This window comes from Ictalurus furcatus, chromosome 11 (assembly GCF_023375685.1).
Source record: "Ictalurus furcatus strain D&B chromosome 11, Billie_1.0, whole genome shotgun sequence".
NCBI lineage: Eukaryota > Metazoa > Chordata > Actinopteri > Siluriformes > Ictaluridae > Ictalurus > Ictalurus furcatus.
In genome coordinates this window covers 25,170,212-25,197,816 of record NC_071265.1, presented here as the reverse complement: position 1 = coordinate 25,197,816, position 27,605 = coordinate 25,170,212, and the positions used below count along the sequence as shown (strand labels likewise).

Genomic DNA, 27,605 nt, shown 5'->3' with positions numbered 1-27,605 from the left:
ATTTTGTAACTTGCTAGACGACAAACAAATATTGCTTAGGTGTGTGCTATGCAGATCTGACTCAGACTGAACACAGATAGGAGTAGCCACATTGGCATTTTTTATTGGATAAATATTTTGTCCCCCACCAGCTTGTGACCCCAGTAAAGTCATCTGGTCTACCCTGGCCAACCAAATGTAAAAGGTGTGGCAATGCTCCTGGACTACAATATTCCACCACTCAAAATATCTGCTCAGTCAGTGGTTGTACTAAATGTTTGTCTCTTTCCACTAATGCACAGGTTCCCAACCCTGGTCATCGAGTACCCCCTGTCCTGCAGGTTGTAGTTCTTTCCTGTGCTCTATCACACCCACTTCGATTCAGGAGGAGCTGTTGATTAGCTGGGAACAGGAAAAACAATAAAATATACAGGGCAGGGGGTTCTCCAGGAGCAGGGTTGGGAAGCAGATGGGCTACGGTATTTTTGTACTTAAAAAGTGCAGGTATGGTAGGTGTAAGCGAAAAAAGTGGTCACTGCGTGCTGATACATATATACACTGCTCTCACTGTACACTGAAGACACACCAGAAGAGCAGTGAATTTAATCAGAAGACGGCGACGTGCTCTGTGTCTATACTGTATATTGTAATGTCGAAGACACTAGACGAATCCCTCAACCCTTATTGTCCTCCACGCGTATTTCGGTAAAATCCCACCTCCTGCACGAGGATTGGCTAATTCTTTTATACACTCATCTCGCTGATTGGACATTTTCAGTGTGACTGCGCGTAAATATCAACTAGTAGCCAATCCTGTGCGGAGGGATAACGCGTGACGGTGGTAATAAGGCACTCAGGCTCATTCAGCCAGATAACTCCTTGTCTTTCAGCTCTTCTTCACTGCGTGTCTATCCTCAAGGTAAACAGCATTTTATGAAGCATTTCATTGTTTTTCTCCACAATAAAGTGCATATTCAGCTGCGTCCGTTATCCTTGTTAAAATTCAATGTGGTAGTGTTTTCTCTAAACGGTAGCTGTGAGTCAGAGAGTTAATTGGATGTCAAATGATGTTTTTTTTTTAACGTGGTGATGTTAGTAATGTTATAATGATTAGCAGCACGTAAGGTCGGCGTTGTGGCTCAGTGTGACACAGCAGATCATGGAGTCTGAAACAGACTGCACTGACGGTTTTTTTTTTGTTTGTTTGTTTTAAATCGTTCTTTTGGTCGTTTATATCACACAGTACCTAGCAGAGAAAGAGTTGCTTTAGTGGTTGATGAGCAAGGCATGTTTTGGACGATTAAAGTGGAGTACTCATCAGCAGGACAGAAATGATGCGCAGAAATTCCGGCTCTTTTCAGTGATTCGGATCATTTGGCTCAGCTCACCAACCGACTCCGAACCGACTCTTCCAGCTCATTGCCATTTTCTTTCTTAATCTGACTAGTGGTTGCTCTTCCTTGCCTTATTATAGCTGAAATTGTTTGAATGAAATGAAATATGCTCTCTATTTGACTTAACAGTTCTTTGCATTGTATTTATTTTAAAATATATAACTTAAATTTTTTTTTATCATTGTTTAACTAGCAAAACGCTACAAATGTGCTTTGACAAATACAGTGAACATCCCTGCATGGTGACTGTGCCTGCTGTGTCTTTCTTTAAGAAGATTTATTTCCATTTATCCTGCTAATGGATCCTGATACACTTGACTACATCTTCAGCAAGCTGCAGCGCAGCAGATCCTCACTGTTCTGCTGCGTCATGCACACAGACTTAAACAGATGCTGACATGAGGATTCAGTGGCTGTATTTTTATTAAATTACTGCAAGACTAATGACTCGTATATGTGAGTCAGTGCTCCACGTTCACCTAAAATAGCTGACTTGTTCGCCATGTCATTGCTAAATCTAATTAGGGCCCTTAATCCTGTGCCTTGGATTCAGTGAGGAAAATGTTAGCTCCATGTTTGAAATCAGTCACTGGTTAAAACATTTGCAAGTTCATCCACATTTAGTTTTAAAGTTGTATATTTAAAATTAATTTGTCATCGATTAAAATGGTAATACTTGTTTTCAATATTGGTATCACCAAAGTTATGTTTTCAGTGTTTTGTTATTTGATGCCAAGACAGAAACGATGTTCGAAATCACTTCGATTCTCTTCTGATACGTGAAAAATAAACCCAACTGGAAACGAAATCCATTTTGCTTTATTGATAAGAAACTGCTGTGAATGAAGGAAACCATTGTCTGTTTTATTTAAAAGGAACTGTATTACATTGTCACTTTTATTACTAACACTGGTATGTGTGTTTACATTTCCATCCATTATAGTACAATAAACTATAGGTTATGTAGTGTTTAATATAAACCAGTGGTGGGGGATCACTGCTCTTGCCCAGTTTAACCCCTGTGTATGTGTTGCGTTTGAGGAGATAATCTAGCTAAGCTAAAATCCTGCTAAAGCGATGAGTCTTATAAAGCACACGCACAAGTTCTGCACATTGTTACCTTCTACTTTAATGAAGTGGTTGTTCTCACAAACATTACACATGTTCAAGCTTTAAGTCATTTGTATTTTCACTTGGCTAACACTTTACATATACTTTATGAACACTGTATATAAACCATTTAAGAAATGTTAGTGTGTATAAATTTCCTTTTTACTATCTTGTTGCTCTTCAGCAACATGTCCATCGTGAAGATTCATGCTCGGGAGATTTTTGATTCCAGAGGGAACCCGACTGTAGAAGTGGACCTTTACACAGACAAAGGCGAGTCTTTGTTATTCTCAAGAGAGTATGACAGTTCATAGCTAAGATGAACTTTGTTCACAGATTTGTATTAATGTTCTCAAGCAAACCTCAGATAGTTTCAGGTTTCTGAATACAGGAATATATTGTTTGATTATCTTTTATTCATATTGTTGTCTCTTAGCTCATATTGATACCTTTCATTGACTTTTGATTATCTCTGCAGGTCTGTTTCGAGCTGCTGTTCCTAGTGGAGCGTCCACTGGCATCTATGAAGCGCTGGAGTTAAGGGACAATGATAAATCATGCTATATGGGGAAAGGTGTGTGTGTGTGTGTGTGTGTGTGTGTGTGTGTGTGTGTGTGTGTGTGTGAGCACAGACATGTTAATTAATAAATAAGATTCTTTACTAAATTGTGGTATAATGGGGCCACATCTCCTATATTTCCATAAAATAAAAGCTGAAATCTATCAGCATTCTCCACTGAAGCTGTATATTAGCCTCTACAGTAGGTGATTTCCTCTAGGTATTTAGCATCTAAAGAAGCTAGGGAAAAAGTTAATTGATTAGCAAGATTAAATTGTATTGTATAGGATTTCACCTCTAATAAAAAGTCTCATATGTCAAGTTACTAAAGAAGGCTATTATTTATTTATTTATTTATTTATTTATTTATTTATTTATAAATCTGTGTTCTCAAAGTATATATAAAAAATAATATATATATATATATATATATATATATATATTTTTTCCCCCAGAAGTCATATTTTTAAAAAGGGTGATGCAGTGTGTAGCATTGTTGCCTCATTGCTCTCAGGTCCTCGGTTTGATCTCGAGTTTGTCATTGATCCTATTGAGACTATATGGTTTTCCTTACATCTCTCAAAACGTGGTGTGAATGTGCGTGTAAATGTGTGTTTGCATGTTACCCAGTGATGGACTGGTGTCCCATCATGGACGAATTCCCATCGCTCACCCAGTGTTCCTGGTCTAGACACAACAGTTACTGAAGATGAATGCATGAATTAATATTTCTGAAAAATATCATTTACACCCTTATAAATCACAAGTGTGCAACTTTGTGTACATAGAACATCTACATGTGGAGTACATTTCTGCTGTTTTTGTTCTGTTCCCTTATGCAGCCTTTATATCTAATAAATTGTAAATGAGGGCCCATTAGTAGTACTTATTTGGTATTATCAGGTAACTTTTATTTATTTTTTATTTTATTTTTTTTTTTAATAAGAGTTGATTGGATGATGAATGATCTGATAATAGCATGCTGAATTAAAAACAACGGGGCTGATCAATTTGAGTTTATGTTCAGAAAACTGAACAGAATTCCTGCTTGCTGAGCAGTCCTTGGTTAAGCATGATCATTCATGTGTGAATTTGAATGACTTTAATGATACTGGTATTTGGCTGAAATTTTTACTTGCATCACCAGGAATAGCTGGAATGAAGGTGACTGGAATGGGGCTATTTGAGAATTTGATCACTGCTTTGTGTTCACTAATTGAGCCCAATGCATGCAAGATCAATGGGTTTGTACTGGAATGTGTATTTATTGGGCTATCTTGTTTAATGCTGCTTTTAATGTACTGCAGGTGTCTCAAAGGCTGTTCAGCATGTCAATCAAATAATTGCACCTGCACTGATCGAACAGGTTTGAAGCATTTTCAAATAGTTTTACCAAATGAAATCGAAAACTTTTCATTATTGCGCATAAAATGAACTGGGTTTAATTTTCTAGGGAATCTCTGTAGTTGAGCAAGAGAAGCTTGACCGGTTCATGCTGGAGTTGGATGGCACTGATAACAAATGTAAGTTGTTATAATAATACACCCACTGTTCACTCATTTATGGGATGGAATTTTTTATTTTTTTTTTTCCATACTTGGCTTATTTGCATGAACAACACTTTAAGAACGTAGGGGGAAAAGAGGAATTGCAATCGCATTGATCTTGCGGAACGGATGAGTTCTACAAAAATTTGTTTGGACACTGAAATGAACCGTTTTTTTTTTTTTTTTGGATGAGCTACTATTCATTTATTTAAAATAATTCATTTATCTAATAATTTGTGTGTCCTATCCATTCACGTTTTAGCTCAGTTTGGTGCTAATGCCATCCTGGGTGTATCCCTGGCTGTGTGCAAGGCAGGAGCTGGAGAGAAAGGTGTCCCTTTGTATCAACATATTGCTGATCTTGCAGGCAACCCAGAGGTCATCCTGCCAGTGCCGGTGAGTAGCAGAGAAAGTAAAATTGAACAGAAACTACAGTGAATTAAAGGAATACTTCAGCCTTTTTTTTGAGGAGGGTGGTGACAGTGAGTACTGACAAATTTCACTGTGTTTCTTTGCATGAATAAAGCATACAAATAACCAATAAAACATGCTTATAATGGAAGTATAAGGGCGGTTGATTAAAATAAGCAATTATATAATATTAACTTAAAACTACAAAAATGTAAATTTTAGTCACTTGTGCTTTCTGGTATCCATGCACAATCAAGCAGGAGCTGAAATCCTTCCATACTTGCATTGATACAGATTACACCTGGAACACCTAACCAGAAATTCTTCTAGTAGTAGTCCCATGTCCAAGATTTATAGCTTAATTTGCAAATACTTTTGACTGAAGAATTTACAGTATGTGCAGCTTAGTGGTGCAGTAGGTAATATGATTCCACAGATCCAGGGTCCTCAGTTTCTCATGTTGCCCTAGTGGCCATGTGGGATTTCTCCAGGTTCACCAGTTTCCTCCCATCTCCCAAAAACATTCCGGTAGCTAGGTTGGCTATGCAAATTTTCCCCTTGGTGTGTTTCTTCCTCATGCCCAGTGCTGCTAGGATAGTTCCCAGATCCACTGCAACCTTGACCAGTAACCGTAAAGTGGTTACTGACGATGGATGGGTGATCAAATAATAAATTCTTCATTTAAAGTGTCTGTGTTTTTTGCATTTATTAACTTTCCAAACAAATATCCTTAAACATCCATTATAAAAGTATATTTAGGGTGTTTTCCCACCTAGTACGTTTGAGCCCTCCAAATGCTCTCGGAGCGGTTCAGCCTGTATATGTGAACAAACAAATTGATCTCAGACCCCCTCTAAAAGGACCCAAAAGCGAACCGTACTCGGACCACCTGCGGAGGTCCATTTGTGGCTCGATTTCTTCATGATATGTGAAGGCAATGAGGTCCTGGTTCACTTTGCCTTTTGTTTCGACAAGTGTACCTGGAGGCTTGCCGTACCTGCAGCCATGTTCAGTCACTGCTGAAAACAACACAACTTTTCACCATGTCAGGTTGTGGGGTTATGTGTGCCTCAGGAGGAGAGCTGTGCATTTCTTGAAATTTGGTAAGAGGATTGCGTTAAATGGCAACCATCATCAACACAAAAGAGCATAAGTGTTTCTTTTGTTTTCTTAAAAAATTAAGGAAAGAGGCTATAACAGAACAGCACTACAATGCCAGGTAATAAAAAAAACAAACAAACAAAAAAACAAGTCGGAAGTCCATAAGCACCTGTGACAAAATGCGTCGAAGTGGTGAGTCCACTGAAATTAAGGATCCCTGTCCCTTCTGTGATGACTTGGATGAAATTTTCTGTGCAAGCTGGGGTCTGAATTCTTATGAAATTGTGTTTTGTGGACAAGAACGGGTCTGAGATCACTTCGTTGCCGAAGAGGACCACTATATTGTGAACGCCAAAAGAACTGTGGTCACTTCCGGCTGGTTCCCTTTCTGATTCACTTTAAGTGAACTGGGTTTGGTTCTTTTAAAATAAATGTGAAAACACCCTTAGATTAAACAGATTTAATATAAAATATATCTAATTTTTTTTTTTTTTTCCCCTCAGTACAGAGAAATGTCTCGATTCTTGTCCACTCTGTTACTTATTTCCTTATAAAGTTGCAAATTTGATGTTAGTTGATTTGGTGAGCACTATTGAATGCAGACATTTGAGAAACATTTACATGTATTGCCTGTTTTTGTTCAAGGCTTTTAACGTGATAAATGGTGGCTCCCATGCGGGCAATAAGCTGGCAATGCAGGAGTTCATGATCCTGCCAGTGGGAGCAAATAGCTTTAAGGAGGCCATGCGCATCGGGGCTGAGGTCTACCACAACCTGAAAAACGTCATTAAGGAGAAGTATGGCAAGGATGCCACCAATGTAGGCGATGAGGGTGGATTTGCTCCAAATATCCTGGAGAATAAGGAAGGTAGTAAAGTGATGAAGTAGTTGTAGTCACCCTGTGAATGATGTACATATAAAGCTGCTGAATGTTAACTGTACTATTTGTGTCTGCCAAAGCTCTGGAGCTGCTAAAGCTTGCTATCAGCAAAGCAGGTTACTCGGATGAAGTTGTTATTGGCATGGATGTGGCAGCATCAGAATTTTACCGGGATGGAAAATATGATCTGGATTTCAAGTCACCTGATGACCCCAGTCGTTATATTACCTCTGATGAACTTGCTGAACTGTACAAGAGCTTTGTGCAGGATTACCCTGGTACCACCTGTTTTTAGTCTGTAGAACTCTGAGCCCTGATTTGTTCTGATTTGCTCGTTAAAATATAAGCGTTACATTTTATTCATTTCACGTTAACTATATGACAACAATGTAGTAATGTTAGTGTTTTTACCCTTTGCTCACTAGTTCAGTTATTTCTAATTTTTTGTCCCTTTATTGAAGTGGTGTCCATCGAGGACCCATTTGACCAGGACGACTGGCAGGCCTGGGCCAGCTTTACAGGCACTACAGACATTCAGGTAGTTGGGGACGACCTGACCGTGACTAACCCCAAACGCATTTCCAAAGCAGTGGAGGAGAAGGCCTGCAACTGTCTGCTTCTCAAAGTGAACCAGATTGGCTCTGTAACAGAGTCCCTGCAGGCGTGAGTTCACAACTCACTCGTTGCATTCATTGGGTTGCAAGAAAATGGCACTGGCATCCTACTTTTTTCTGTATAGGTTACAAAAGACACGTTGATTCTTTTTACATAGTATACTGTGACTCATGACCATTAAAATAAGCATGCATATGGAGACTGTGAGAAGAAGCTGGAAGTGGTAGATGTTAAAAATGATAAATCTTGCAATGCTGTACAGGTGAACATTTCTGTGATCCAACTATCCTGTTAGTATTAAAATGGCCATGGAATACCAATAATTAGTTTTGCATTTTTGAAAGTTGTGATTTACTTAAATTACTATTATTTATCTGTAATCAGTTGATTTTAAATCATTATATAGATTAGGCATGTGCAATTATGAGTGACTGAGTCATTTTGCTGACCCTTTGACCTATTGTTTCTTTGCAGATGTAAGATGGCTCAGTCCAATGGCTGGGGTGTGATGGTGAGCCACCGCTCAGGAGAGACTGAGGACACTTTCATCGCTGACCTGGTGGTTGGCCTGTGCACTGGACAGGTACATAGTGTTTTAACCTTTTATTTAGGTGCAATTAGAGAGGAAATGTGGGTGCAACAGCCATTTTACAAGATTTGTGTGGGATTTACGAAGACCACTCAAACTACTGACTTGGTGATAAAACTGCAGCTGTTTGTATGTTGTTCAACTTTCTGCACTTCTTTTAGATATGTTCTTCAGTTGATTTAAAAGCGGTGTATAATTTACCGTATTTATATTCTCTGTTTATAGATCAAAACAGGAGCACCCTGTCGTTCTGAACGCCTGGCCAAATACAACCAGATCCTCAGGTGTCTGTCTTTGTCATATTACTACAGTTACCTGCACAAAGTCCTGCTTGTTATCATGACAGAAACGGCTGTCTGTAGCATAGTCATTTGAATATAAAATAAAGCCCCCGGAGTGAAGACTTTTCTTCTTTCTATGAGCACCATTAAAATATTCAGTTGTTTGCATTTGCAAATCCAAAGCGACTGACAGTTGGGATGGGATACAACTGAGCAGTTGAAGGTTAACAGTTTTGCTCATGGTCCCAACAGTGCTGTTTTGAACTCTCAATAATCCAATCGGTAGCCCAAAGCCTTAACTGCTCAGCTACCACTTCCCCAGTATGTCAGTTGTTGTTGTCTGATACTGTAGTCAGCTGTCCATTTTGTAATTGTTTCATTTTTTTTCTCTCCACAGAATTGAAGAGGAACTGGGTGATAAGGCTCATTTTGCAGGGAGGAAGTTCAGGAACCCACTGAACTGAGCCAGAACTACTGATTACATCAGAAAATCTAGAAATATAGAAATCTAGAAAATTAAAGTGTATCTATAGAAATCTGTACTGTATCACTGGCAAGGGTGGATATATGAAGTATTTCAGAATGGATAAACAAATCTACAGTATTTGTTTGTTGGTAAAATACTAATGCTGTGAAATTAATTACTAACTTACCAAGAATTGTATTCATAAAGAGCCAATTATGTCTGTGGTTTTAGAGCATCTTGTGGTTCCAGCAGATTAAAAATAAACATGACCTCAAAAACCTTTTTTTTCCCCAACGTGATTTTTTTTATTAAGTAAAATTAATTTATTACAAATTATTCATAGTGCATTCATTTATTCTTTTATAATGACGAGGAATTCCTGTCACCGAATCATCCTTTTCACATGTCCTTGCAATCTTAAGATGTAAGATAAGACAGACTTTTATTAATCGTGCATGGGGGGTAATAAAAGTAGGGCAGAAGCAGGAGAGACAAGATTAGTAGGGCAGAAAAAGGAAATCTAACCATGACAGTATAAATTTGCATCTACTCGAGTGTGTTAATACCGTGTGTTGTAGCCTACATAATTTCTATGTATTTCTACACAGTGATGATCTTATTAGATCCCAACATGCAGATGTAAACTTTTAAATGGTCTTGTGAGTGAGTAGGAATTAAGTGGAAGATTTAGTGAGCGAAAATCTGTGGAACAGATGTAAAGATGGAGTAAATGATTACACCCATTACATAATGGGAGTTACACGGGTGTGAATCTGATCCTTTAGGGGAGGGAGAAGAAGAAGAAGAAGTGGAACTGAGCAGACATCCATTTTGAAGTGTTGATTGAAGTGATTTAGTGTTAGCGATACATCTAGTTATTAATTTCACCGCGCGGATTGAGTGATTCGACGCTTTCGTTTCGGTTTCCATTTTACCCCTCCGTCAGCAGCAGCAGCAGCAGTAGTAGTAGTAGTAGTATGGGATTGTGTGCGGTATTGGGGTTCGGTTTGTGGCTGCTGTCTCGGCGGACACGGAGCTGATTGCATTAGAGACGGCACATGCTCAGTTAGCGCTGCTGAGCGGCAGCTCGGTAGGCTGGCGCGTGAACGCTGAGGTCATCGCCTGAGCTCGGGGAGAAAATCCTCAACGTAGCCTCCATTTTGAGGAGCGAGTATGAAATAGGCGCATAGCATAGTTTTGGGCCGCCGCAGAACGAAAACAAACTGTAAACACAACAGAAAGAGCTTCCGCCATGGACGACCTGTTCAGTCCGCGAAGGTTTGTAGGCTTTCTCTGGTTTACAGACGCCTCTTTTTCCATTTCTGCTCGTGTTTGTCACGATGCCGCTAGTTACTTTTGCATTCTGCTGCAAATATAGATGGTTGTGAACTTGACAGCTTGCCTCGCTCGGCTACACACAGACGCTAAGGGAAGGCCGTCTAACACTCTGGCACAAGGAAAAGCACAACGAGATGCAAACCAGCCACCGGTTATGGTTGTATCATGTTTATGATCAGAGTTATGGTGAATATTGCGGTTATAAGTTAAGTTTCATTCGCCTAATTAGTAGTCAAATTATTCTCGGCGGTGGCGGGGGGGGGGGAAAGGGGGGAGGGCATGTATTAGCTGTTTTGGTGCCGTTAGTAAAAACAGATCAAATTAGCACAACATATTCGTGCTTTAATTGTAAATACTGTGCTTTCTGTACCACTATTAACCCGTTTTGTGAAATTAGTGATTTGCAGAGACGATACGTGTTTTAAGCCCCTGTTTATATAACCTTTGGAGGGAACGACGCCGCCGGACACTGATTGGCTGCGACAGATTAATGGGCGGGACTTGGACTGAGCGTCCAGACTGCTGATAGGCGAATGACTCGCTGTGATTAACACTGAACACGAGCTGATTTAAAGGGTGGAAACGCTGAGGAGGCGCCTGTCATGGCGCACCTCGAACTTTTACAGTGTCTTGTGTGTGTGTGCGTGTGTGCGTGTCTGTCTGTCTGTCTGTGTGTCTGTAAAATAACTTACTATAGATCACGCCGAGTATGATTTAAAAAGGGAGAAAGAGAAAAGAAACAGTTGTTGCATTTTGCAGGTTTAGCAGATATTACATCCTGGAGTACAGTGTGTGTGTGTATATATATATATATATATATATATATACACACACACAGCTGACAGGGCTGCCAATAACCTATGTACAATAATTACTGTAAAAACATACTGTAAACATGCTTTACAGTAAAGAACTTATCTTACATAGTATAAAATAATATAAACAAGTACATTTGCTCATAAGTTTGATGCATTAAAAAACAAAACAAAACACCAACTTACAGTTGAGACCAGGGGTGGCACCACTACTCCAATAGTGGTGGGGCAAAGTTTTTGTCTGAGAGAAGAGGTACATCTGTCATTTGTCAATAAAAACGTATAGACTAACTGTGTATTTTGCTCTTGGCGCTATATGGAGCCAGGGTCTGATTATAATACAATAACAGCGCACAACACACCTCTTAATGAACCTCAGAGTAGTTTCTTTCAACCTCACGTGCTTCATTTTGCATTTTACTCCATACGCAGTAAGTAACAGTAAAAACATGGTTCATAAAGTTAGATAGCACTAATTCTAAAAGATGCTTTAAAACTTGAAGACATGTTCACGTTCCATTATAGGCGGTTTGTTACTGTAGTCTGTTTCGCTAAACATTTTTACTTACTTTATTTGAACAATGGCATTGAGGAATGTACATATAATCGATATGTGCATATTTGTCACTGAAAATATTGAAACATTAGCGATACTGATTCAATACACGATTATTAAGCGCCAGTGAGCACCAAAGCACGGTTAACCCTTTATCGCCCATAGGTGATTTCCTTTAAGAGGAATGTCCCCCCCAGCTGAACTTTTTTGGTTGGTTTTTCAACCGAGTCAGGCCTGTCTGTTATTGTCCGAAGTGCTGTGTCACTGCTCCGTTATTTTGAAAAGTGCCAGGTTTAAACAACGCCAGCTCACCCCTGTTGCTCAGGCGGCCCTGAATGAGGCAGGATACAGCTGAACTGAAAGTTAAGGGTTTTGCACAAGGATACAACCAGGGCACTTTGGTGGTGCTGGGATTTGAACACACAACCTTCTGATTTGTAACACAAAGCCTTAACCACTGAGCCACCACACGTAGCTTGATTAGCTTGCATTGATTGAGAGTAAGTTAATTCAGTGTGGAAGTGGTTGAAACAATGTAAGCTAGTTGAGCTAGTTGTGATGGCTCAGTGAGAAAGGCTTTGATTTAATGATGAGAAGGTCCAGGTTCAAATCCCAGCACCACCAAATTGCCATGGTTGGGTCCTTGAGCAGGATCCTTAAGCTTCTGTTCAGTTGTATCTTGCCTACATATCTATTTTACAGACTTTAAATGACTGATTTTCCAGCGTCAACCCTCACACCTAAATATCTCGTGTTTTTAAATCTTTTATTATAATTTACAATTCAGGTGATTTTTAAAAATTGTGTGTATGTGTTTTTTTTTCTGTTTGTTTTTATATGCAGGAGTTTTTCAAATGTTCATGTTACAATATCAGTGTCATTTGCATTGCTTTAAAATGGGATTATTGGGATTAGATGGCATTTGGAATAACAGGATTTTTGCATTTTAGGCAGCTGAACAGCACGCAAGGGGAGATTAGAGTGGGTCCAAGTCATCAGGTGTGTAGAAAGGCTTATTATTCCACCCAGAATATCTTATTGGATTAGTGATTAAAATTCATGAAGACTAATTATTGGTCCCTAATCATTTTAACTGTGCATTGTTCTTAATTAATATCATACACACATACTTTTGTATCTGTAATATTCGTATTTCTTATGTGTTTGTATGAGTACATAAATGTGGATGTGCTTGCTTGCACGTGTGTAGGCCAAACTCCCTGAGCTGCAGCCGCTTCCTACGCCTAGCATAGACTCAGTGACAGAGAAAGAGGAGCTAGTCTGGACACCAGGGGTCAACGACTGTGACCTTCTCATGTACTTGCGTGCTGCCAGGTGAGTGGGCGCTAGCTCCATGCTATACCTACTTAATTAAATCCAAATGACTATAGGTGTGAGTGTTGTTGAATTGTGGCCTTCGTTTTTGTAATGTATATGTCTTATCCCTGGGCATTTTGTTTATTTATAATCAGGAGCATGGCAGCGTTTGCCGGGATGTGCGATGGGGGGTCAACAGAGGATGGCTGTCTTGCAGCCTCCCGCGATGATACCACGTTGAATGCATTAAACACGGTCAGTTGATTGATTTTTTTTCTCCTTTTTTTTACTTTTGCAAATATACTGTGTGTTACTCTTCATGTAGTTTAAAGTAGTTATTATGTTATAATCTGAGCGCACATGTTTTCCAGTTCTGATAGGAGAATCACCACTACTATACTGAGAACTGACAGTTGGATTTTAGTTTTCACTTATTATTTAATACAAAACCTGAAATGCATGTTTGATTTATATTGTTATACTATGTATATGTGTTCTACCGTTGAAACAGAATCCAGCCCATTTCAGTTTTAAATGTCCACTGAAATGCAGCTGGTTAATTTTTTAAGTAATACTGTACTGCACACCAAGGAAATAGATCACATGAGCAATACTGAAATGTCAGAGACTTTCTCCTGGTGAAGTATAATATGTTCAGCCCCACTGCCAAAAAACATACATCTCTATTAGAATTCAGGTGTATTAAAGCTTTGTTGGCTGTCAGTATGTCTTTTCATGCCATTAGAGAAGAGGTTGGGTACCTTTTCAGCTGGCAGAGCCATAAAAGCTAAAAAAAAAAAAAAAGTTACGATTTTTTCTTTAAAGATCCAGAAAAAAAGTGAAATTTTTAAAAATGTTTTTTATATATGTCTTCTTGTTACTATAGTTACTATCTTTACTATTATTGCATAATTATAAAAAAGTGGAAATGTAATAAAGGCCATGTCACGTTTTGCTTGTTCTTGACCTAACAGCCTGCACTTCACCTAATACGCCTGTAGGTGGCACTTGGACGTCATTTAATTTAACCAATTATGATAGTTTCATCAAATGGTAAATCAGTACAAGATGCAGTACGTAATTAAGAATAAACCGAGCACTACTTGCCATTAATGTGACTTCCAAATATGCAAATCCGTCTGTCTGTTCGGACTGGAAAGAACGATACTCGTCTTCTTTTTTTCTTTTAGCCATTTCACCCTTGTTAAAAAAATTAAAACAGACCGTTTTCAACTGATTTATGAATTAGAGCGGGAAAGTAATGCTCTGCTTCACATTGTCCAGTGAAATTTGAGCTTGTTGTGCCACATGTTGGTGTATACATGACAAACAGGCATCGATTATGAATTATGTAATATTTAAAAATATGTAGCATTTTAATTGAATTGACAGACTAGCTTTCGTCATTCCTATTTTTGTTCCTGTCGTTGAGCCATAGACAATCACTGAAAGAGCCATAGGTTCCCAACCCCTGTATTAGAGCATCGATTTTAATTAACCCTTCAAACTCCATCTGTAGACACAGACGCACATTACTTACTCTCATAACTGCATACTTTTGGCATTTAATTTTATTGTAGTTACTGAATAATATGCTTAAATTAGTAATAAGTTTGGAGTATAAGCATGTAGTATATAATGTAAACATTTAGTTTATGAAATAAGAAGTTAGTTATGTTATTATACAGAACTGTTAACCTTTTACTGGCTTAGCCTGTATACCCTATTTAGCTCACCTATAACTGATATTATTATAGGCTGATGTATTATACTACATTACATTACATTGGAGTTTAAACAATCGAGTACAAATTATGTTTATGCAGTGGATACAACGATACAAAATTTTATCAACATTTCCAAGTCTTTTTCTGTTTGGGAATGAATGGTTGTATAAAAAGGTTGTTTGTCTTCTTCACCTCCTTCAGCTCCATGAAAGCCAGTATGATGCAGCCAAAGCTCTTCAGTGCCTGGTGAAGAAACCTGTCCCTAAACTCATAGAGAAATGCTGGTCAGAGGATGAAGTGGTGAGAAATGATGATTTAACAGTATGATTCTTCCTGTTTGTTCATAATACTCTAGAGGAAACGCATATATTTTAAAGAACGGGATATTTCAGATGCATATTGTCATTTTGAAGTGGCATTGAAGCTAATATGAAGTGATTTACACAAGAATACATTTTTATAGTATGGTAGAATCAGGGGCGTTGTTAGGGCTAATCATTCAGAGCTAGAGCCTATATGTGTGTGTGTGTGTGTGTGTGTGTGTGTGTGTGTAAATGTATGTATGTATGTACAGTGTCCTCCACTAATATAATGTCGTCATGATGTTATTCTTACATAAAATATCTAAAAAAAAATATTTGTATGATTTGATTTTTTTGTTGTTGTTTGTTTTGTTGAGAGGAGTTCCTAGCTTCAAATTATTAAAAAAGAGAACGGAATAGTAGATTTATACCACACACCTGTTAATAGTTTCCTTCTACTCTGTTATTAATTACAGAAGAGATTCATCAAAGGTCTCAGGCAGTACGGCAAAAATTTCTTCCGGATCCGCAAAGAGCTGCTCCCCAGTAAGAAAACGGTAGGAAGAATTCTGCTGTGTACCTTTTACCAAGTAAACCATGAATGGCTAAAGTTCCTTTTAAAATATCCAACGCACTTTTGCCTTCAGGGTGAGTTAATTACCTTCTACTACTACTGGAAGAAAACTCCTGAAGCTGTGGGGTCACGACCACAGCGTCAGCACCGCAGGCAGCCTGCATCTCGCAAGGTCAAAACTCGAAACACCGTAGCAAACGCCAACACCAACTCCCGCACCTCATCTAGTGAGTTCGGCACTACACATAAGTGGCATTTTGGTGTGTAATGTCTGGTGAGTACTGTAAGTGTAAGCTTAGTTAATGCCTGCCGTCTTTCTTATACACTCTGCAGTGGAGCTGAGTTCAGCCAGTGAGGATGATATAGACAGTGAGGACAGTGAGCAGGGGGAAAAAGGACAAGTTTGCAGCCACTGTCTAACCACCAGTAAGTACATCACATCTATCAGCACTACAGCTGGTGCTGGATTCTCCTATACTCCTGTGTAGTCTCCACATGTTACGTTCTTATTCTTAGTTTTGGAAGGTATTGGTGTCTGTAATGGCATGTTCATTCTTCACCAGAAGAGTGGAGCTATTTTTCTTTTTGTTAAAGCTGCAGTACTGAACTTTTGCTTCTCTATCGCCATCTCTGTTTGGAATATAAAATTGCAAGTTGCTTTTTTAAAAAAAAGATTATTTATTTATTTATTTATTTATTTATTAAACAACATGGGTTGTGCCTCAGCACTGCTCCTCTGTACGGATGAATCTGATGGTTTGAGGTATACATATGGATTATATATTAGCTTCAATACTTGACAACGGAGGTGGCGACGGATACGGTTTTCTTGAAGCAGAGGTGAGTTGCTCTCTCTCATAGCTAGCAGAAAACAAGTGCAATTTGAAAAGCTGACCATAGCAAAACAAACAAAAAAACAACAACACAGGAAACCCGATACCTCGCTGAAACAAGAGAACAAGTGTGCTAATTTTAGCTAGCTAAAATGACTAAACCACTTATTGAACCACTGAAAAGTTTTACCCATTCAGCAGAAAAGAAGTCATCTCTGCGTCAGTCTTTAATCCCTTCAGATCTCTGAGTCGTCATCACCTTTCAAAAGCTATGCCGATATTTATTCTCGATTTTAGCACGGGCTCTGTCGCTTTCCCTTTTTAACTGGAGGCTCTACGCAGTTTGAGGTTTCTTGGTTTTTGACAACAGCTGATTCCCCAGATGTAAACAATGATTGCGTTCAGAACTATCCAGATTAAAGCAGCCATCTAGATCACAAGTTTCAGTTCTAAGCAACTGTTGTAAGAACAGGCTACAAACACTCCACCATCCTCAGCACCCACACATATGATATAGGAGCCAGCTCTTCTTCTTTCTGTTTACGGATATGATGTAAGCATGCAAAGACGAATGACGTCAAGCTTACCGTTGTGAATCGGAGTAAGGTAACGAGACAGTTTTGAACACTGATTTTTGATGTACTTGCTCAATAATTGATTTTTGTTCATTTTTAACCCCAAAAAAGTTTGATACCGCAGCTTTAAACAAATACATAGATAGGTTAAAACCGTGATGCTAGGATTTTTGTTGTAAATTTTTTTCTCTGTCCGCTAGAATTAACAGTTAGCATCTCTGCTTTGTATACTGTATACCAGCAAATTTAGCACCTGTTAATTTCAGCATGTATTGTCACTTTATGTTCATTCCTACCTACATAAATATGATTCTGTTCACATATAAAATAGTTCTTTGCCACATAAAAGGAAAAAACATCCTGGTACACATTGATGGTTACATCTGTCACTCAACTCAATTGCATCACAGTTTTCATGACTGCTCCAAATAGTATATTGTACTACAAAGTTAAAGGTCACCCTTACAAATAAAAGCCAATAAAATGGTTCTAGACAGAAACGTTACACACCGGGGCTTTAGCTACTTCTACTGCCTGAATACTTCTTAAAAAGACAGCAAGCAAATGAAAGTCTAGGTTTTATGGGCTTGACAAGTATTTGTTCTTTATGTATCTTTAAACATTTGTTTTGATAACAATTTTTGAATAAATATGACACATAATTTATGAGCATTCATCACACTGTGTTTATGTACTTTTGGGAGAGTTTTGTGCTTATTGTGCGTAATAACACTATTCCCAGGCTCTAAAGACTGGCATCATGGAGGTCGTGACAATGTCCTGTTATGCACGACTTGCCATGCCCACTTTAGCAAACATAGACGGCTGCCACCTGTGCCCAAGCCAGCCGATCCACCCTACCTGTTCAAACCTGTACGAGACGAAGATGAAGGGCTTGGTGCACGTCAGGGAATGAAGACACGGCGCAGCAGAGCATCAGTAAGCTCAACAATGGTCTTCAGTTCAAGTTTAACACCAAATACTATCCATAAATTAACATTAAGTTAATATGGTTTGGTGTCTTCTTTTATGTCTGAGTTCTAAAATTAAAAGTAGTTAAAATAAAGCCTACTATAGCAGGTTTAAATAATTACACCTTCCACCTTTTAGATGTCTTCCCTGAGAAGTGGGCGGAACCGGCTGACAGGAAGCCCTGACACAAGTCTGTCTCCTTTCAATGACGAAGTCCGAGCTAGCGGCCACACCTCCAGAACTGGCTCCTCTGCTATGGCAACAAGGGCATCCAGTGCTGATGCGAAAGCTATGGCTGGGAAGGCTGGGAAGGTAGTAATGTTTATTTTCATGTTCTAGGCCACTAGTAATTTACATGCATGTGAATATTCGGTTTTGATTTTTTTAATGATCCAAGAATTGGTCTGCAGGCAAGTAACCTTTTCATTTTTTTAACGGATTTCAGAAGATAAAAGTGGAAGCATCCTTAGTAAAAGGAATTAAGAGACAGAGAGACACCACTGCACCAGATACAGATGAACCAGAAAGAAAAACCATGAAAAGGCCAAAGAATCAAGTAAGATGGCATTGGGTGTCACTGTGTGAAAAATAAGTACACCTAAATACAATTAGTACACCTGACGTACAAAATGGACATTTTGTAGTAATTTTCACAATTTAAATTAATTACATGTAATTAATTTAAATTACTTAAAATAAGTAATAATAATAAAAACAGATCAGTCACATGGAAAAATTAAGTACATCCCTACATTTATCATGCCTTCAAATCCATAAATTTAGAGTCAGGTGTTCAATATTGGGTGCCAGTGATTAGAACCTGCTTAGGGAGTGCAGGTGGAGTCTGTTTTATTTATACCCCTCTCATATCTAGTGTCTGGTGTTCCCTTTGCTGTTGAGGTGTGTGGTGTCATCATGCCAAGATCTAAAGAGTTATGTAAGGCCTTCAGAAAAAAGGTTGTGGATGCCTATAAGTCTGGCAAGGGATTTAAAACGATCTCCAAATCATTTGAAATACATCATTACACTGTAAAGAAAATCATCTACAAATGGCGCAGAATTCAAAAGACTGCCAGTTTGTCACACCGTCCCAGCAAATTAAGCCCAAGATGCAAAAAGAGGTCTGATGCAAAAATAAGTCTCCAGGAACCCCAGAATTCCATCACAGGATCTGCTAGTAAGTCTTGCAGCTGTTGGGGTCAAAGTGCATGCTTCTACAATCAGAAAGAGATTGCCAGGAAAAAGCCTTTGCAAGACTACAGTTTGCCAATGAGCATATAGATAAAGACCAGGCCTGCATTTTCTCTGGACAGGATAATCAAAGATGGAGTTGTTTGGCCACAGTAACAGCAAACATGTTTGCTGCAGACCAAAGACAGCTCTTCAGGAGAAGCACCTCATACCATCTGTGAGGCATGGTGGTGGAAATGTTATGGCTTGGGGTTGCTTCGCTGCCTCAGGGACTTGCATTGCATTCATTGATTCATCTATGAGAGTCATCATATCAAAGAGTGTTTGAAGATAATGTGAGGCCATCTGTCCAAAAGTTCAAGTTGAACCGAAAGTTGACCTTTCAACAGGATAATGATATTAAGCCCACTAGCAAATCTACCAAGGAATGACTCAGAAAGAAGAAATGAAGGGTTATGGAATGGCCTAGTCAAAGCCCGGATTTGAATCGCATTGAAATGATGTGGGGGGGGATGTGAAACAGGCAGTACATGCAACAAAAACCTCAAACATCTTGCAGTTGAAAGAATATTGCATGGAAGAGTGGTCAAAAATTCCAGCAAGCCCGGTGGACAATTATGCAAAACACCTACAAGAAGGAGGCAATAATAGCTTCTGAGGCCAAGGGTGTACTTACTTTTTCCACAGAACAATGTCATATCTATTGATATTTCTATTGTATAAATGATCAAAAAGCTCATTTTCCTTGTGTATTTGTTCAAGTATATCAACGTTATTAATAGGCACTGTTTCAAAGATGATCAAATATTTGCTTGCCCAAATATGTAAAAAGAAAAAAAAAGCCAGCAATTTCCATGGGGTGTACTTATTTTTTCACATGACTGTATATATATTGTGGACAGCTTTAGTCCTGATGCTCTGGCTTATATTTTTCTGAATAATGCTCCATATTAAAATTTCATAGCTAAATCATTTGGATGGTCTGTCTTATTTACTCAGGAGGTTCCAGACTCCCAGTCAGAAGGAGAGGGTGAAGGTGAAAGCTCAGACAGCCGCAGTGCTAATGAGGACGGCAGCAGTGATGCTAAAGATATAGACCAGGACAACCGCAGTTCCTCCCCAAGCCTCGCCAGCCCCTTGCCAGCCAATGAGAGTGATTTAGACTCACCTGTCCCTCCACCTCAACCTCCTGCTGGACCACAGAGCCAATCACAGCAACCTGTTACCACTATAGCAGCTGCTACTCCGGCTCCCTCTCAGACTCCACCTGCTCTGCCACCTCAGCCCTTACAATCAAGCGTATCTTCACCTGGAGTTTCTACCATCACTACCACCGGCAGCACCACCACCACTTCACGGGTCGTTGTCCCTGTGGATGTTCCCAAGGATGATCCATCTGTCATCGCTCATAGGAGGAGTCAAAGGTGTTCGGAGGCTCCTCCCACATCCCAGCCTCCCACTGGGCTCACTTCTTTCCAGGGACCAGGTCCAGGGCAGGGCCAGTCTTTCCCTCCGTCTGCCCCTCATTATCACCACCATCACAGTCAGGTTCAGAATCATCCATCCAGTGCCCATCATCCTCATGGATTTGGTCCTAAGCACCTTCAACTTCAGCGGGATAGCCTCCATTCTCCTATGCCACCGACATCTGCATCTCAAATCAAGCCCCCACCAACTACCCCTATCCCCTCATCTCACAAGCCAATTCCTCCAATTTCTGCTCCTCCACCATTCCTGCAGATCCACCCCAATCTGCCTCCACCTCCAGCATTAAAGCCTCTGGCCTCTTTACCTGCTCAGCATCCTCCCTGCTCTCAACCTCCTCCCTTGCACATTATGCCCCAGCCTCATCCTCATCCTCAGCCTCAACTGCCTGTGTTGACTCAGTCCCAGGGCCATCAAAGCAAAAGTCTTATTACCAGCCTCCCTCCAACCCCAGCCTCACCCTGTCCTCACCCTTTGCTCTCTCAGAACCGTCCTATGCCTGAATCCACTGCTCCATTCACTCTATCCTCATCTTCTGCTGCAGTCCCGGGCCCACAGCCATCCACTTCCTCTGGACCAAGTGTGCCTGCTGGGCCAGCGCTTGTGACCATCAAACAAGAGCCTGTAGATGAAGACGAGAACTGTGAAAGCCCGCCTCCTCCACATAGGACTCCCTCACCTGAACCCACTGTGGTTAACATCCCCAGCCATGCAAGCCAGTCTGCCAGGTATTATTCTAATTAGTGGTGTCTCGTTATATATAACCTTGATGATGTTTCGCTGCTTGCCGAAGGTTGTCGGAATTGATAAAACCCTTTGGGTGAGTTCTGAAGACTTAAGCAGCAACAATAATTAGTAATATTATGTGTTTGAGTGACTTGAATAGTGATGATTGGAGCCATTTGTGAATTCTTTAAAGTGACTATGAATTTTTTTTATAGAGATTTTAAATGGACAAATCGATGTTTTATATTATTAACAGGTTCATCAAACGTCTGAACAGAGGCTACAATTCCTGTGCTCGCACAGACTTCTACTTTACCCCTCTTGCAAACTCTAAACTAGCCAAGAAAAGGGAGGAAGCTGCTGAAAGACTCAGAAGAGAGGCAGAGCAGAGCGCTCGTCAGAGTAGAGAAAGAGAGAGGGAGCGTGAGAGGGAGAGAGAAAGGGAGCGGGAGAGAGAAAGAGATTCAGACAAAGCTTCTGTAAGTGCTTGTGATTATTTTATTACCTTAGTGTATCCATATTTTCCAGTTTTTTTTAAATAGGCTACTCTGAAATCTATTTTCTCCTTTTAAACCGCAGCGAGCCTCCAGCTCTTCCCATGAAGGGCGCATGGGGGATTTGCCATTGGCTGGACCCATGCCACCAGGACGCCCATCATTTGAGGCCCCAGCCGCTGCAGCAGTGGCCGCCGTCCCTCCGTACCTCGGGCCTGATACACCTGCTCTGCGTACACTCAGCGAGTATGCACGGCCTCATGTCCTGTCGCCTGGCACCCATCGTGGTGGCCACGCCTTCTTCACACCCTTGGGGCCTGCTGACCACTTGCTGGCCTATCACATGCAGGGCCTATACGCAGCTGATCCCGCACTACGGGAGCTGCGAGAGCGTGAAATCCGTGAGAGAATGAAACCGGGCTTTGAGGTGAAAGCACCTGAGCTGGAGACACCTCTGCATCCATCTCACAATCCCATGGATCATTTGGGCCGCCATGGAGCTCTGGCTCTACCACACCCATTTGGGCCATACCACCCAGCCATGGAGCGCAACATGGTGCGGCCTGAGTTAACGTATGCTGAACGACTGACTGCAGAGCGACTCCATGCTGAGAGGATGGCAGCATCTGCTGTAGACCCAGTGACCAGACTTCAGATGCTCAATGTAACACCACATCACCACCAGCATTCACACATCCACTCCCACCTCCATCTGCACCAGCAGGACCCACTCAACCAGGGTGAGAATCTTGGCTCTGATTAGAGTGCCGCATTATAATGACAAACCTCTGACATTATGTTGAATAATCATAAACCTCTGATGTTGAATAGACATTAGGTGGGGGTATATCTTTACAGGAGCCTCTGCTGGTGAATTACAGTAGCCTTTCCTTTCCTAGTAGCTGACACACCCACACTGTAATATTGCGAACCAATTCAAACAAATGAAAATCATTTTAGAAATATATAAGTTCAATAGCAAAATCTCTGACTCAGATGCCAATGATCTCGTCCTTTCGCAGGTTCTGGGCCCCACCCACTGGTGGAGCCGTTGGGAGGAGGTCCCCCTCTGGCCCGGTTCCCCTACCCGCCAGGTGCACTTCCCAACCCATTGCTCAGTGAGTTGCCACACGAACACGACATGCTGCGGCACCCTCTCTTTGGTGAGTGTCCTGGATTACAGAATATCGCAGTATCATCTCTATAATATGGAATATCACATTGCTTGTATGACTTATTATTTTGTTTCTATTTTTATCTATCTATATTTTAGGAGCAGCATTCCCAAGAGAATTACCAGGACCACTGGGTCCCATGTCAGCTGCACATCAGCTGCAGGCCATGCAGGCTCAGTCAGCAGAGTTACAGAGACTGGCACTGGAGCAGCAGTGGCTACATGGGCACGCACACCTGCACGGTGCTCCTCACCCTAGCCAAGAAGACTACTACAGGTGAGCGAGGACTTTAGGTTGGCATTTAAACATGTAAGCTTTATGTGGTTGCCGGCAAAAGAAGCACTTTTTCAGCTGAAAAAGTTGAATTATTTTAAAGGTGATGATTTACATTTACATGTACGGCATTTGGCAGACATCCTTATCCAGAGCGACTTACATTTATCTCATTTATACATCTGAGCAGTTGAGGGTTAAGGGCCTTGCCCAACAGTGTCAGCTCGGTAGTATTCATAACCTTCCGATCAGTAGCCCAGCGTCTTAACCACTGAGCTATCGCTGCACATGTGATGATAATTAGTTTAGTTCAGCGCTGGTTAGTGCAGACATATGCAAACAGCAGGTTCATCCTGTCATGTATATAGTTTTATAGTAACCACCAGACGCTGCTCGTCTGTTTTAGTTAATGTACTTCTGGAAAGGTTTACATGCACACTTTCTTATTCATATTGATAGAACAGCAAGAAAATACTTTCTACTTTCCTGTATGTGAACTTTTTTTTTAAATTAAAACAGATGAACTGCAACTATAAAGTAAACATTAGGGCTTTTCACACATAAAGTAGTTAACCCTGGGTCATTCTAACCCACGGGTAAACAGAATCCTGGGTTAACTTGTTTCACGTTTCACACTGCTCATACTTTACCAGGGGTTAACAGTTAATCCTGGGTATTCATAATCTGACGTTTCACACTGTACATTCCTAAACCCTGGGTTAACGTTCTTATTTGCATATTTGCTGTGTCAACAACCATGATTGGATAAATGACTGTGGCGGCGGGGCTTGGTCGATCATCAGCTGTGGACGGAGAGGAGGCAGGTAGAACCGGCAGCAGGTAACGCGTGATGATTCTAAACTAGCCCGAGATTACTTATGTACCGTGTGTGTGCGTGTGTGTATATTAAAAATATTCTAAAGGCGAAATTAAAAAATGGTCCCCTTTCGAGTTGTCATGGCTGCGTCACTTTTCCTCATTTCCCTCCAAAGCAAAAAGGGAATTGTTACAATGACTTTTCTAACCATAACTGTAAAAATAAAACTGTCTCCTCTACGTGTAAATTGACACGTTTTCCATCACCATTTGACATTATTATTATTTTCCCCCTCAAACGCTACAGCTACTGTTTACACAACACGCAGGGTTTCTGTGACTGTATGAAGCACGTGATATGAGGAATACGCTGTTAAATTTCTGATTGGGTGTCTGTTGCTAAGCTTCTAGCTCCTGCGTTCTAACATCGCATCGTTTCACACTGTACACGTTTGGCACCACAATGTGGGATTAACACCACAAAAGCGGTACTAACCCTGCTCCAGAGCAGGGTTTCATAACCCGGGTAAAAAGCGGTGCTAACCACGCTTCTAAATTACAAGTGTGAAACGTTCCTCTACCCGGGGTTAAAAGCGGGGTTTAGAACGACGTTAATCCGGGGTTAAGCGCAGTGTGAAAAGCCCTATTATTACTCTTTGGGGTAACTTGCAGATGTCATGGATGTCACTCCCAAATGCAGTTTGCTCTTCAATACGTCTTATCGTTTGATTTCCTCATTTCCTCATTTGATCATTTGCCTTCACTCTTTATGTTCTAAATGATTTATTATTATTATTATTATTTGTAGAATTATTTATAGGTTATAATGCATGAAAGAGAGCACGAGAAAACCTTCCAACACACAACCATTATAAAAATCGTGTAACTGGAGCCTCTGAGTGTAGCGGACTGAAAAGTTAGCTGAATAAAATGTCAGCGCATTTCCTTGTTTGGAATGAAATACGACAGGGCATACTGTTATAGGAAAACGATGAACACCAAGGTGGTGTAATGCAGCCCAAAGCGAAGCGATGTTACTGTATCCGCACCGGAGCTCATGACACGTTTTACTTTTTAATTCATTTATAGCTTGTTTAAAGTTGGGAGCCGTCCATGAAACAATTTAGATCCAATTTGTAACGTACATCATAACAGTTAATCAGTAATTTCCTTACCAGCCTCTCTTTTTTTTTTTTTCTCTTGAAGTTAATAAGACAAAAAAACAGCTTGTCATGTTACCAAGAAAAAGCAAAGCACAAAGCCCTCTGCCTTCAAAACTTTTCTGTGTCAAACTTCAAGTTACAGCTTTATCTGACTGTTACAAAGACCTGACACTGGTGACTCCCCATCCAAAAATGATAAATAAATGTCCCCTCAAAGAAAATCTCACCATACGTACAATTACACACGTTTCAATCCATTTACATGGATTCTCCGCCATACAAGTCTCATAAACCTGTGATATGCCAGAACTACAGTCAGCGTTGGTGTTTTAGAAAATCAATACCTTCTGACCAATCAAATTTGAGAATTTAAGTTGTATAATTTCATATTCAGTTCTAAGCAAGTAAAACAAATACAAATATCCCCTTTTTATTTTTATTTTTTATTTTTTAAAAATGTTTTGCATATTGGTTGCATTCGTTTAGTTATATTCCACTGCGTATTTTAACACTACAGGACAAAAATATGGAAACAATTAGTGATTTAAAAAAAAAAAATAAAAATTTTCTTACATTTTTTAAAAAAGAAAAATGTGCTCTTATCTGCTCAACAGCCGTCTGAAGAAAGAGGGAGACAAGCAGCCTTGAAATGGTTGCCATACACTGTGGACTATGGGGTGATTTCTGTATTCAGGGTGGTAGCTGTTCTTCTCTGCAGGAACCCTGTACAGAATCAGTTTACTTTCTTTCAGCACTTATGACTCTGCCCTACTTTGTGGTATTGTATGAAAGAACTTTTTTTTCTTTTTCTTTTCCTCCAAGCACATTCAACTTGTTTTTGTTGCATGACTATTACTTATCAGTTTTTACTGTTAAAAATGAAATCTATTGTAATATTGTTGCTGTGCTAAAGCACTAGATGTATTTAGTATTTGCAAGGTGCTGTCCAGTATCGCGAATATCCACAATACAGCTTAAAGTTGAAACTTTATTGAAACCTACTCTATAATACTGTACATATTATATGTATCAAATAATATATTACATGTGTAAATGAGTGTTTTAATGTTAGATTTGGACTCAAAAAGACGATTGAACCTGTGTGCAGTAAGTGCATGCTTTAAATACTGTATCATAGCTTTTCTTTAACCTCCTCTTTTTAAGGTATATCTTAGAGGGAATACTCTTATCAGTATATAACAGTAGAGAGAGAATAGTTTTTGGACTGTTTATTGCAATACATATGAAACTGTATTAATAACAAATAAGTAATTAATTGACACCATGTCATATATCTCTGGATAAAGTATTATGTCTGAGTAACAATATAAAGCTAGCTGTGACCACTAGTGGAGTGTCATTATTTGTGCTCAAATGGACATCAGTTAGAACTATTAACCACATTACTCGAAATTACTACTGATGTCAAAATGTTTTCTTTACACCACAGCCAAAAAGACAGTATTTTCTACAATAAACCAGTAAATACTGAAAGTATCCTTTTATGAAGTGTGTATTGAATGTATGAATGGTTCGATTCAAAATATAACCTTGTGTGATAGTACACAATCTTACATGTACACTCCCCTTTTAAAGAAAAGAAAAAAAAATCCACCCTGAACAACTTGCATATTAATATTAGAATTAAAATTAGTATATTAATCTGTATCATTCATATCTTCTGTGGCATCCAAGATTTATTTTCTAACAAAATTCTTTTAAGCTAAACAAATTTCACTATTTTAGTTTAAACATTTCATCTACATGTCCGTCTATGTTCACTTCGGTGAACATTACTCCTACATTACTCACAACGCAGTTTGACTACCTGCTGATAGTGCGCCTCACTTCACCTATTATCTAAAGAGAGCGATGCGGCAGCACTTTAGTCCTACAGTCTGTCCAGCTTTCTCACCTCCTCATCTGTACACTCTGCTCAAACAGGACAGGTTTCAAAGCTTCTGCTATCGGTTTAATACTGCTGTCAACACCATTGTGTTGGATTTCTCATTAATATGACGGTGAAAGTCACTGCTGAGTGAAAATAAGTTTTTTTTTTTAGATTTTGTTTGAGATTGTTGATCATTTTTCTCCTATTAAGCACCATTATAACAGCGTCATCAATGTCCCCCTGCCGTCAGAGCGCAGAGAACTAATGGGAATAACAATACAAAAATACATCACCAACCAACAAATTAGCACCATAATCATTAAGCACATCACAAATATTTGAATATAAACATATTTGTGTTTCAAGGTGGAGTTTTCCTTTAACATTCAGTAACAAATTGTTCCTGGTGATTAAAAAGACAAATTTACTCTTCTTTTGCATGATTTTGCA

The 27,605-nt window shown here is 39.7% G+C and overlaps 2 protein-coding genes across 4 annotated transcripts; both read left to right on the top strand.

Moving 5' to 3' along the window:
• Positions 1-485: 485 nt before the first annotated feature.
• eno1b (enolase 1b, (alpha)) lies at positions 486-9,211 on the top strand. The gene is made up of 12 exons (XM_053635841.1): positions 486-898; positions 2,668-2,756; positions 2,962-3,057; positions 4,350-4,408; positions 4,496-4,565; positions 4,852-4,985; positions 6,747-6,969; positions 7,062-7,259; positions 7,443-7,644; positions 8,071-8,179; positions 8,411-8,469; positions 8,864-9,211. Exons 2-12 carry the CDS (start codon positions 2,672-2,674, stop codon positions 8,928-8,930), a joined length of 1,302 nt encoding a protein of 433 aa, XP_053491816.1. The 5' UTR covers positions 486-898; positions 2,668-2,671; the 3' UTR covers positions 8,931-9,211.
• Positions 9,212-9,634: 423 nt separating this feature from the next.
• Positions 9,635-26,761, top strand: rereb (arginine-glutamic acid dipeptide (RE) repeats b). 3 transcript variants are annotated; one of them, XM_053635840.1, is made up of 18 exons: positions 9,635-10,210; positions 12,592-12,640; positions 12,852-12,976; positions 13,114-13,213; positions 14,887-14,985; positions 15,464-15,544; positions 15,635-15,788; positions 15,895-15,987; positions 17,712-17,908; positions 18,080-18,253; positions 18,387-18,497; positions 20,132-21,345; positions 21,600-21,822; positions 21,923-22,577; positions 22,860-23,000; positions 23,111-23,288; positions 24,089-24,125; positions 25,879-26,761. In XM_053635840.1, the coding sequence occupies exons 1-17, from the start codon at positions 10,185-10,187 to the stop codon at positions 24,111-24,113; spliced, it is 3,645 nt and encodes a 1,214-aa protein (XP_053491815.1). In that variant the 5' UTR covers positions 9,635-10,184; the 3' UTR covers positions 24,114-24,125; positions 25,879-26,761. The 3 variants fall into 3 exon arrangements, with proteins under 3 accessions (XP_053491815.1, XP_053491813.1, XP_053491814.1); XM_053635839.1 differs by lacking the exon at positions 24,089-24,125 and adding an exon at positions 10,311-10,427 and having other exon boundaries at positions 10,100-10,210; XM_053635838.1 differs by lacking the exon at positions 24,089-24,125.
• The last annotated feature ends 844 nt before the right edge of the window (positions 26,762-27,605 follow it).